At 30.3% G+C, this 13,694-nt stretch overlaps 1 protein-coding gene across 1 annotated transcript; it reads left to right on the forward strand.

Annotated features, from left to right (window-relative positions):
- The first annotated feature begins 6,048 nt into the window (after positions 1-6,048).
- Positions 6,049-8,926, forward strand: LOC118193226 (uncharacterized). The gene has a single exon (XM_035364282.2). The coding sequence runs from the start codon at positions 6,201-6,203 to the stop codon at positions 7,461-7,463; it is 1,263 nt and encodes a 420-aa protein (XP_035220173.1). The 5' UTR covers positions 6,049-6,200; the 3' UTR covers positions 7,464-8,926.
- Positions 8,927-13,694: the final 4,768 nt, after the last annotated feature.

A 13,694-nucleotide genomic window follows, 5' to 3' on the forward strand; every position in this document is an offset into this window, starting at 1 on the left:
TAAACCAAAGTTTTCCTAAAACAACTACACTAATGATTTTAAAAATACTGATAATTCTTATATTGATTTAAGAATGTATAAAATGGAAAATTTATTGAAATACTGAATGCATAATTCACTTCAATACATAATTTATCTTCTTTTAATATGTTACATTATTCCAGAAATTCATATACAGTCAAAAGTCGTTAATCCGGACTCATCGGGACTTCGACGATTCCGGATTATAGATCATCAGTTTAAATCTCGTAAGATGGCATGCAGAAATTCTAAAATTAAAAATATGAAACTGTAATTTATGAAATAAAGAACAATTATGATAATTATTATAAAGGGTATCAAAATTTACAAAAAAAAAAAAAAGTTTAATATTTATTTGTTTACTTTATTAAACATTTCTTTCAATGTAAGTTGTTTAGGTTGCTTCGTTTTATGTGATAATACTTTCTCTTTAATTCTATAAACAGACATAATTTCTTGTTCAGTTACGAAGTTCCGCTGTTCAAGTCCCGTTAATTGCTGTGCCGAGAATGCTGATTAACTTGTCAATCGAAATTTTTTCGTTTTCACTAACCTCTCTGTCACATTCTTCATGTCTTTATCCATTTTTTGCAGCAAATCCACTTTTTGTTTGTTGGACATCGAAACATACTTTCGTTTTGTAGATCCTTTGGAAGTTCCAGCATCGGAAATTCTATTTGACATAATCGGAAGTTCAAGTTTACTTTTATAAAATTGCTCTTACAGTCTGCAAAAAATAATAAGCGGGATCCAATTCGAAGATTAAGGAACAACGCAATCATTAATTGAAATAGATAATTAGATAATTTTAGCTTACACCGTCCGTTATACATTAAACGTGCAGGCGAAAACGTATTCTGCACTTGCGCACACGCATATGCGCAGTAGTCAAGGTCTTACGCGCATGCGTAAAACGCCTGTGCGCATGTGCCAACGCGGCTTGTGCACAGAAAGTTTTTAGCTTTCAGGTCCAGATTATAGATCATTCCGGATTATGGGTGTCCGAATTAACGACTTTTGACTGTATACAGTTTCATTTTTTAAAAATATGTACTATACTTAAGAAAGATCTTTCAAATGATGTTGAATTTTAATGATGGCTGTTACATTTTTCAGTCAGTTGTACACTTCTATCAGAAGCAAAAATGTTTTATTCACTACATTCCACCCTTTTGTAGTTCTTTGAATACTGTATATATATTAATAAAACAATTTGAAGGACCAAAGTCCATAGCTATCCTATAACAGTTAATATGCATGTATGATACAAGCTCTTGATCATCCAAGGTGACCTTGGTGTATATTACTTTGAATAATCAGTCTATCATATAAAAAAACTGAAATTTATTAATTCTTGAAATTATTCTTAGCATAAAGAATATCAAAATTTTCTCAGTATCTTGCACAGAAGATCACCCACCCTGTGAAATTCCTAAACAAATATGAAGTTAACTGAATAATATTACTACAAACTGAACATAAATTTCAAAAGTTTTTTCCCACCAAAATATACTGAGGAATGGGTACTTGCCATTTTATTTACCATGTTCACATTCTAGGCGCCTAAATAAATGTAATGAATTAATAGAAAAATCAAATTAAAATTCAGTTCACATTTACATGGACTAGATTATTGAACTATTTGAAACTCAATTCTGTTGTAAAATATATTAACATTTAATTCTTATATTCTCTGGCTAATTCCATTTTTAAAATCTTTATATAAAAATTTAGAAATGACTACAGATTAAGACAACTCTGACCAAATGAAATTTAATAAAATGTAACAAGAAAAAGTACAATTCAAATGAAATAGAATTTAAAAATTTTGAAAATCATTAGAGATTGAGGGAATGGAATTTGCCTAATTTAAGTTTAATTAAATACATTCCATTTATTTCTGAGAAACATTTTCCTTTGTTAAGACTAAAAATTTAAAAAAGGAGAGTAGGCAGCAATGAATTATTCTTGAATATAAAAAATGTCCTAATTTCCATACTGGCTTTAGTTATCTATTAAATGAAAGTCCACAGGAGACATGCAGATAAATTTCTAAAATTACTACACTCAAAAGTCTTTAATCCGGACTCGTTGGGACTTCCGGATTGCAGATCATCAATTTAAATCTGGTAAGATGGCATGCAGAAAACATAAAATTAAAAATTTGAAAACATAATTTATGAAATAAAGAGCAATTATGATCTAAAGGATATCAAAATATACAAAAAAAACTTAATATTTATTTGTTTACTTTATTAAACATTTCTTTCAACACATGCATGCGTAAAGAATACATTACGCATAGTCGAAATTAGAAAATTGCAATCAGAAAACTATTTGATGTGTATCCGTAATATAATGATGAGAAATTTGATTTAAATCATATCAAAAACGGAGTACATTGAGATGAAATACTACATTTAGCAAGGAATTACAAGCTGAATAAAATAAAAACATCTGCCCTGAATATAAGGATAGTGCTGACAGATCAACTTCCAGTTCGTTGTGCGCCGTGAAGTTCCTCCCCCCGCAGAGCAGTGTAAAATTGATAAACAGATTTTGGAAAGGTTAGAGAAACAAAGGATATGCCTTTATACATTTTTTGCAGCAATTCCACTTTTTGTTTGATGGACATCAAAACATGCTTTCGCTTTGTAGATCCTTTGGCAGCTCCAGAATCGGAAATTCTTTTTGACATAAACTAAAGTTCAAGCTTACTTTTATAAAATTGCTCCAACAGTCCGCAAAAAATAAGCCAGATCCAATTAGAAGATTAAGGAACAACGCAATCTGCAACATTAACTGAATAAGATAATTTTAGCTTAGCTTATACCATCCGTTATACATTAAACGAGCATGCGCAGAAAGTTTGTAGCTTTGAGGTCCAGATTATAGATCATTCCGGATTATGGGCGTCCAGATTAAAGACTTCTGACTGTATTCTTATAATAGAAAAGGGGTGGTCAATGTATGCTGCAGAAAAGCTTCTCGAACAGAAAGGTGATGATAAAGAAAAACTAAGTTATTTTATGAACTTGAGCATACTCTCTATAGCCACACTTGGAAATTTTCATTTTTGGGGGGTTAAAAATCTATTATCACATGTGCCACTAAAATGAAAGGTAAAGTTCAATAGGAAAATTTTTCACAGACAACAGCAAGTTTAACGAATTAATCAAATGAAAGAAACAAATTTAACAAATTAATTTTGTTTCTTATGACTTAAAATTTACACACATGCTCAGACATTCATACCCAGAATTAAAAAAAAAATTTTTTTTGTCAATAATGAAATTCTGAATTTAGTTTCAGTATTGCATGATAATCAAAACCAACACTTAAATGTCACTAACATATTTAATGAACTTTTGTCATTATGCAGAATGATACTGGCACAGCTATAACATACTAATTTTTACTTGAAAAAAATGCTCAAATTTTTTTAGTATGATTAGTCTTCATTGTAAAAAAATGCTGGATACATAGCTCAACCACTAAAAACTGCTATTGATTGGAAACTTGCCTTTACTAGAAAATCCACGAGCATAGCCTTTATACTTTAATACCATAAATTACATGAAATAAATAAAACTATTAAAAACTAAATTCCATATTTATTCAAATTGGTAGGACCATCTGCTACTACTTTTTTTTATCCTAAAAATAAATAATTATTAAATGATATGCATGGCTGGAAATTTATAAATACAGCAAATGACATACTCTTTAATAAATTCATTTCACATTTTGTTCTAACTGATCGATTTACTAGGAGAAAATTTAAATTATGGACATATCCCATATAATTAGCAGAATTCAGTAGTTAAGGTCAAATATTTCACCAATCTGTTTAAGCATTGAATTTACCAATAATGATACTATAATTAAGGCCTTTTTACGAAAAGTTAACTTCTATGCAATCAAATAAAGCATGTTAATCTGCAAAACAAGGCACAGAAGTCAACCTTGAAATCTGAAAAATAGCAAGACTTCTGGGAGAAAGTAGAGATGCTTTTACGCCGCACGGCAACATTAAAAATATACCGACTTATACAGAAATATTTTAATGCCTTTATTTTTTAAATTGCTTCCAAATGAATTCGTTCTTAATTATATCCAAAAAATTAAAGATTAAAATTGCGATTTAAAAGGTCTACTTGACTTTTCGAGAAATGAAATACTCAGCAGAGAATGCACAGCTTATGTTAATTATAATTCTGAAGATAAATTCTTGCAATTAGAAAAGCCACTACTTTTCAAATTGAAACCTTTTCCCGACTGCAATATTTTAAGTTTAGAAATGAAAAGGCAGATGTTATTAATGTCTGGATAAAAGGTAGAGAGTTAAAAACTGCAAGCAGAAAGTAAAATTAGCTTCTATAATTAACAAACATTCGAAAGTGAATTGTTGGGCATTAAAATAACACAAACAAGAACTAATTATCATACTTATTCAAAAAAATACAAAGAGGAAATTCTATATAGACTAAATAAAAATAATATTCACAGGAAAAGTGCACAGCAAAAATGGATGAGAAAAATATACATGTATGAATAAATTTTCAAACTGATACATATTCAAAAGAACTGCATGACGAACAGCAACAACGAACTAGCTACACACAGAAATGGCATTTTTCTTGAATCATCAAATTTGGCACATAATCAGATAAAATAAAAATTTTCACACGTAAAAAGCAGACTTTTATCCTAGAATATAATAAAATTCAGTAATTAAGATCAGAAAATCTTTTACCAATCTGTTAGGCCAAGAACTTACCCGCATTAGTTTTAATGAATATTCTCGCATCTCAATCTGTTAAATAAACTGTATTAATATGCAAAACAAGATATTAAATAATACAAACAAGAATTGACATATTTATTCAAAAGAGGCATAAAGAAGAACAATTTTTATGCAAACTAAGTAAAAATGGCACATTTACTTGAAATTTTGTCAAAAATTTACCAGCAAAAACTTGATGAATCTCTACATGAGCTAAAGAAAATACCACATTCAACTTGAAATGAGTTCAGTCAGAAATTTACTAGCACAATAAAAAGAGACATGGAGGGAAAAAAAAGAAAAAACAAGAATTAATTTTTATATCTACTCCCCCCCAAAAAAATGCAGAATGAGCAGCAGCAACACAAAACAAAGTAGACAATTAAAAATAATTTTAATGAATCGATCATTAATAATGAAATTCTGGGCATATACCAAATAATCAGAGATAAAGTACAAATTTTCATACATAAAACAGCAGATTTTATCCTACAATATGATTCAGTAATTAAGAGCAGGTAATATTTTACCAATTTGCTAGGCCAAGCTCTTACCATCATTGGTTCTAATGCATTTTTCAACAAACAGCATTACACATCTGTCAAATAAACTGCACTAATCTGCAAAACAACACATTAAAATAATACAACTAATAAACATATTGGCTCAAAAAAGGCATAACGAAGAGCAACTTCTACACAAATTCAGTAAAAATGGCACATTTACTTGAAATATCCTCAATCAAAAGTTTACTAGTAAAGCTTTTACATGTGTTAGAATTTTCGTGGTTACTTAAAAAAAATGGAAACAGTAATGTCTACACGACCTAAATGAAAATGGCGCATTTATCTAAAAACACGGTAATCGGCCAGAAATCTACCAGCACATAAAACAGAAAATGAGCATGAAAAAATATACGCATGCAAAAATTACTTTTCATATTTAATAATAAATATAAGATATAAAGCAAACACTTACCAGAGAAATAGAAACCTTGGGTATTTGACGAAAAATCTGAAATTTGCCATTGCGCACATCTAAAAACAAACAACTTCAAATTAATCAACAAAATGTGTAAATTTGGAAAACAAGGTATTAAAAATTTACGATAGAATTTTAGCATACTTACGGATCAAAAACATACCACTCTTCAACCACAGTTCCAGAAATAAGAATGAGCCAATGACGCCAAATTACTTGGCGAGAAAGTTATTAGTAGATCTTCATGCAACCCAGAGAATCTCGTAACTCCTCCCATTTTTTCCCCCTTTTTTCTCGTGAAGATAACCTGTCAACAACGAATTCCGATCAAGAGTTATGATTACAAATACCGTCGTATAACGAAAATAATGCTGGTCTGTTTTAGATTTTGCTTTAAGTGAAAGTGCAAACAATGGTTAATCGAACTTTGAAACTCTCAGTTTTGATGTACAAACTCTGGACTTCCCGGAAAAAACATCATGGACGTCGAAAATATTTATCTTTAATCAACGATCGAAAATCGCGTCTTCGAAGAATGTACGAAATCAGAAAATCATACTCACGCGTATCGAGTGAGAGATTCTTCTTAGTAAAAACCCTGACTGAAGCGTATGCATTTCAAATAAACCGAAATTCACCAATGTGGTGGGAAAATGTTAAGAATAAATTCTCCGAAAATCAGTGGTTGAAATATTTTAGAATGGGTAAAGAAACTTTTACTCGCTTAGTCGATAGACTGGTACCGCATTTAAATTCAGGATGTGTAAATAACATGCCATTAGAAAAACAAGTGGCGATCACACTAATTTCATTTGCATTTGGAAAGAGCAATAAATACATAGGACACTTATTTGCTGTTCCGAAGTCAGATGTTTCTGTAATTATCGAAAAAGTGAGTCAAGCTATCATGAAGCTAATGCCACACTATTTGAAAGTGCCAGATAGTTCTACTATTAAAGAAAATATAAAGGAATTTGAACAGAAATGGGGTTTTCCTCAATGTGCTGGAGTACTCGGTAGTATTCATATTCCACTTCGAACGTCAAATTTGCCTGAAAATGCTTCAGATTACATAAATAGTGATAGTGGGCATTCAATGATACTGCAAGGGATAGTCGATGCATCTTACAAATTTTGGGACATTAATGCTGGGTGGCCTGGAAGTGTACCAGAATCTAGAGTTCTCACTAGTTCCACAATCTGGCTAAAAGGTCAAGACAGAAATCTTTTCCCAGATTATTCTAGACAGATTGCTAATGTTGATATACCTGTATTTATTCTAGCTGGTTCGTCATATCCGCTTTCACACTGGGTCATAAGGCCATTCTTAAATGAATCAGAATCAGAAAAGGAGAAAATATTTAATGAAAAATTTACCTTTGCATATAATGCTTCTGAAATAGCCTTCAAGCGTCTTAAAGCTCGTTGGAACTGTCTAGTTATCGGTAACATCTGCAGCATAGAAGTTTTTCCCATGGTTATTACAGCTTGTTGTATACTTCATAATATGTGTGAAATAAACAAAGAAATGATGTTTGATGAATGGATTGTTAAAGCAGAACAACATTATAAACAGCCAATTCCATTTCCTTGTAATACAGTTATTGGTCCTCAAGCTGAAAATATCAGAGAAGCTGTGAAAGAATATTTTGTTTCAGCAAATTCTGAAGTATAATAATTTAAATTATCTGTAACTCTTTAATCAGCAAATTTCTGATATTGATTGATTCTGGTACAAAATTGATTTTCAAATACCTGTAATAGAAGTTATGAGGACTAGATTCAGAAATGTATGTATGCATGTCTAAACGTATGTGTTCATGTGTGCAAATATATGTGTACCTAATTATGTATATGCAGGGCGATCCTAGCAGGGGGCAAGATGGTGCACAGCATGTGGGCAACCAAATTTAAGAGTGGTGAAATGATTATCAAACACATTATATTTCTGTAAAAAAGGGTGACCAATTTTAATTTGCATATGGATAGCCCATGGTCTAGGATCAGCACTGCGTATGTGTCTATATATATACACACATGCATATATCTATGCACATACATACATAGACAAGTACAAACATACATACATTTCTGAATCTGGTCCTGATAATAGAAGAGTATCAAGTTATGTTCTGTGAATCTGCATTTAAAACTGGCATATTAAACTTCGAGGAGGAGAAAGAATGTTTTTTTGCAGTATTCAAGATTGAAACTGAAGAAAAAGCTGTAAGTTTATGCAAATTGGGAGTAATAGGTCTAACCAAGATATGCAAAAAATGAAATTTTGGTATTCTTCTGTTATCGGGACTGGATTCAGATATGCATGCATGCAGATATGTATGGATGTATGTATACATCTATGCATGTACATATATACATACATACGTATGTATGTGTGTATACACAAACACATATACATACATACATACTTTTCTCAGTCCAATCCCGATAACAGAAGAGTACAGAAATTTTTAATCCCCTAACCTCAATCAGTGACATGCGAGAGGAGATTAAACTGTATACAAGCATGAACAAATATTTTTACTGCCACACTAGACTTTGGGACTTTTAATTTGACGGTAAAAAAAAAATCTTTAGTTTATGAGTGTGTCATTTCTCATCACCTGGTGCAAGTGGAAAGGGACAAAATCTTTGAACTAGGAGATGTTGGCTTATTTCTTTTGCAGATCATTATGAATTTAAACCAAAATGTCAGCACTGTTTGATGTTGTGCGTCGCAATGATTGTGAGAATATTGCTGAAATTGAATAATAGTAAGCAATGGCTAGAAACAAATTTATGTGTTAAGAAATTGGAAAAGTGACATGTGATCCTTACTCTAATGCAGTGAATTTGGACATCACATATTAACCCCAGGAGATCAGCAGTGTCTGTACAAAGAATCAAAAGACAGTTGGATGATATTGGAATATCACCTATTATTTCCAAGTGTCATGAGTGCAAGAATCTCTCATTAGTTGCTTTTTAAGAATCTCTCAGTGGTCACTAGACAAGTATTCCATTCTATATAAAACTAAGTGATACTGGAGGCTAAAATGAAGGACTGCCTTCTTTATTAGCAATGAATATTACTTCTATCAGGACTTTTTAATTAAATATCTTATACTTAAAGTGGAATAGACTATTCATTATTAGTGACATGCATCATTGGAAGATTCCTAAACCACATAAAAAATAAAACAAGAGTCCAGGCAGTATAAGATAAAAATTAGATACTAAATAATAATAGCATATTATAACAACAAATTTAAGGATTTAATACTTTCTCCAGTTCTGTTTCACTACAATTTATAGTCAACTGCATATACAAGAAAATTGAACAACTAATTATTAATGAGAATAACTCTTAAAAATATTAATAATATAGACATATTTTAAATATATTTAACAAATATTAAATAATGCAAATTTATTAAAGATTCAGATGACAGTTCCATCTTTTAGGTTAAGCAATTTTCCTAAATTTAGTTTTGGAAGAGGTTTTATAAAGATACCAGCTAACTATGCATGTATTTTATAATGACATTTGTTATTACGTTTTTTACGAATAAAGCAGTAGCACTGATATTCATGATGGATCTAAAATCCTGTGCACTCAGAGGGTTAATAACATTCTGATTATCAATAAAGAGAAGAATATCCTCTTCACACATTTCACTTTCACATGCATCTTGTAGAATTTGCACAGCCACAGTATTTCTTTCGCTGCAATGTTGCAGTGTGGAGGTAAAAACAGTTTATTTCTTCTGCTTATACCAGGCTACTGGATCTTTACTAAGCTTAAACACATAAGTAGTCTCCAGATCTGTATGATCTAGTTTCTAGGTATTTGAAAATGTATAATTTGGCCTGGACTGGCTTGAAATCTGTTAGCAAAAGCTGTATCTAGATATTTAATGATGACAAAGAACATGGGTGATCCAATACCCTCTCTGTATGGAACTGTTTCTGCTTCTCATGATGGACTGGATTCTAACAACAGAATTTGCAAGTACAGTAGAAGATAAAAAATCCCCAATGCTTGGGACCAGAGCTTGTGTGGATTTCAGGATAGAAAAGATAAATCATAATATTTAGATTAAAAGTACAAAAATAAATGAGAACATATACAATAAAGGACATATGTAAACATTAAGTACATGTGCAATAGACATGAAAATAAGGGATATTAATAAAACAAAATATTTTATTTAATTTTTTTCACTTTTCTGATAGAGGTTTATTCTGAAGCTTCAAGATGCTCCAGAGTAAGTTTTTTAAAAAAATTATATAGAATAATAATCTTTGCTTTATAACACAGCTCTGTTCTAAAAATTTTAGGTATTTTTCATGAAGTTCCAAACCCTTATTAAAAGATATTTTCTCACTCCTATCAAATTCATTATTTGTGTCGATATCGGAATTTTTGCCCCTAAAACTAGAAAATTTGCTGTTATACCTCTTATATTCAATAAACAGAGAAGATGGCCATATATTGCACCAGCCATTTACCGATGTTTGGGAAACAAAATTCCAGAACTTTGCTAAGAAATAGATGCAGTCTTTGATCGTAAATTATTTTTATAATATATAATTTATAAGTGAAACAGAATGGTCTCTTGAAAGAATTTTTTTCAGAAACTCATTTGTAATTGCATTTAATACTGTGTAGTATGTGCTGGTCCATTGGTTGGAACAATGATGTAACATTTAGGGGCTAAAAAGGGGCCACAACATTATCACACTTTAAAATGGTTATGTAGTGCACTTGTCTAACCATAGTAAAATCTTGCAAACTGATGGTAACCTCACACTGTTACAATGCCTCCTAGCCTCTTTAATGAAATGTTCCTTGAACCATTTGGTCGTAAACTGTTTTGTGAACGAGAAATTTTTATTATTCCTGTAAAAGGATTGCATTATTTTCAGAGCTCTGTGTTTGTGCTCTTACCCACTACCATTGGTTTACATTTGTAAGTTCCAGCTGAATTGCTGCATACTAAAATAATTAATCTTCCTTTAGCTTCTAAATTTTAAGGATTTGTACATTTAATAATTTATTATGTACGCGAAGATCTTTCCTGAACATGGCTTTTACTATCCCTACTGCTTTTTCTATAATAAATTCTATTATTCTTAGGCTATCGTGGACTTAAAAGACACTCAAAATCCCAATCCTTGGTAAAGGCCTTATATTTGAAGCTATTAAATGGAACATCATCACTTATGATTACAGAAGGTACTCCATGTTTACAGAAGCAAATCTTTAATCTTCTGTTACTGTTTTATTATTTAGTCTTTGAATCTCAGTCTACTTAGAATACTAACACACTTTAACTAAATAAATTGGCATATATGCATTCCATGATTATCAGTACCTACATTTTATGTGGCCTTTATGGAACTGTTCCTACCTACATTTTATGTGGCCTTTATGGAATTGTTTCTTTTTAATATAGTCTCTTATGGCCATTTTATGTGGCCTTTATGGAATTGTTTCTTTTAAATATAGTCTCTTTGAAACTTCTGACAAATTTCACATAGCAAAATCATAGCCTCAATAGTTTTAGACATATCTGACCAGTACAATCTCCCTTGTCTTGTATTTTCCTTTTTTAAACACCAAAATGCCCTTTATGGATCAAAGGTAATATATTACTTCTCAGAGATGAGAAATAAATACCACAATCTTGGATCCATTAAAAAGAAGTACTGATTGTATATAAAAGTAATTATTTTCTTTTAGGTATTTTTATTTTAAAGCATTGTTTTAAGCTATATCATCTGGAATTTTCTGTATATTACTTGGGGCCAGATTTTGTCGCAATAAACAAACAGTTTTAACACAGGATTGAACCGAATGACAGGACTATAATTTCAGAATTATTATGAGAAGGATCACCAGGACACTTACCTAAACCTTGAAAAATGTCACTATATGCCTTATTGATATCATTGTTAGTGAATGAATCTGATCGATTTTTCTTACTAAATCAACTTTTCACAAGCTTTTAATCCTAAGATTGTTTTGAAAGATATATTAACAACAGTAAATTTTAATAGAATATAATAATTAACACTGCAATTCAATAACATTTCAACTTCTAATTTTAACATAAAATTATCATATGATAGTAATGTTACGCTCTTATATACAGATATTGCAACATATGAGCTTTGACTTTTGCTTCAAATTTGAATTCAGTTACATTATTGTCATCATCAACTCTTTTTAACCATACATTATACATTATCTAATGAATTAATTTTTATCAAATTATATAAATAGACATTTTGCTTATCACTATCAATATTATTTACCTTTCAAAAACTGTTGTTTTCCATAGTTTTATAAACAGTTGCAAAATTATTCTTGACTTTGCAGTTAGCTCGCAGTTTTCCGACAATCCTACTTTTTATACTGAAATGATAATGTGATATCATTATCACTCATACCGTTCATTTTGAATGTTTTACACTAATTTTCTTGATTTTATGGACTTGTGAAGCAGATGTTACTGTCTCAAACTGGTCTATTGCTTTCTTTAATGTCAGTCCTAATTCCATCAATACATATTCCAGTAGAGATTTCTCTCTAGATCCAGAACTTATTGATCTCTGATTAGCCCTTATTTTAGTTCACCAGAATCACATGTAGATGGTCAAGCTCTGTTAAGTAATTATCCAACTATTAACCATCTTGTTGGGAGTACGAAAAAAAAAATTTGGATCTTTCAGACACCACATTATTTTCAACTGTAATTTTCCAAAAATTTTACTTGATAAAATTTAGAGAAATTTGGACTTGGAAAAATCATTACATAAAAGCACTAATCTCTATTATAAAATATATGTTTTGTTTTTATTTTTCTCTCTGATAAAAGATGAGTCTGTTAATGAATTAATGCCATGTAAAAACACCAGCAGTATTAAAAATATTATGAGTGAAACAACCTTTTTTGTCACTAAAGCAAATCAGTAACTAATTAATGTGTTTGAATGAATAAATATACATGGATGCATTCTATAATCTGGTTCTCATAAATTAAGGAAAACTTAATTATGACTATGAGATAAATTGTTTAACAATCTTAACTAATTTTAAAATTTCATAAAAATTTTCACTTTTCTTACGACTAATGAGCTTTAAAATTTTTATCATTTCATTACATTACATGCAGTGCAATATTTCGCAAAGTAACATGAAAAAAAATAGAGCCGACTTTGAAATATATATATAATGTTAACTCTAAAACTTTTTCTTAATGTGGTTTTAAGCAGCATGCTTTTTGGGAAAATTCGGGATATGTCCCTGATGAACACAAATGGTGATAAAAGTTATTTAAACTAGCCATGAATTAATTTTTATTTTCAGCACTACAGCTTTTTGTTTTTTTGTCCCTGCATTAACTGTACGTTTACATATGTCTGGGTTTTATTGTAATTTAACCCACTGCAGATGAGTGACATACATACATTGCAAAAGTACGCTTAGGTAAGAAGGTTGCCACTTTATGCAAGGTAGTAAACAAAATGTATTTTAGAAGACATATACCACATACCTATGTCTGTTATGCATAAGGTAAGTAATCTTCCTCGCAAAATGGGTGTCATATTTGTTTTTGTGTAGAACATTTGTTTTCCAATAATAGTGAAATTCTTCACCCACTTCATTTAATAAAATATATTTTTCTATTTCTTAATTTTCAACAAATAAAATTGTTGAAATTGATTTTTTTTCCTTTGTGATTCTGACATATATTTCAGAGTAAATGAAAGCTTCAGACTATCTCCTGGTTTAGACTTTTGTCTGGTTTAAGTGTTATATTTATTTATTTTTTCCAAATATATTCTTGTACTTATCTTCTAAGGGAATGTTTTTTTTTTACTTGCATTGTAATAAGTT

The sequence above is a fragment of the Stegodyphus dumicola genome, chromosome 1 (genome assembly GCF_044657685.1).
Source record: "Stegodyphus dumicola isolate Sdum_Otavi_A_Nest chromosome 1, ASM4465768v1".
In the NCBI taxonomy this organism is placed as follows: Eukaryota; Metazoa; Arthropoda; class Arachnida; order Araneae; family Eresidae; genus Stegodyphus; species Stegodyphus dumicola.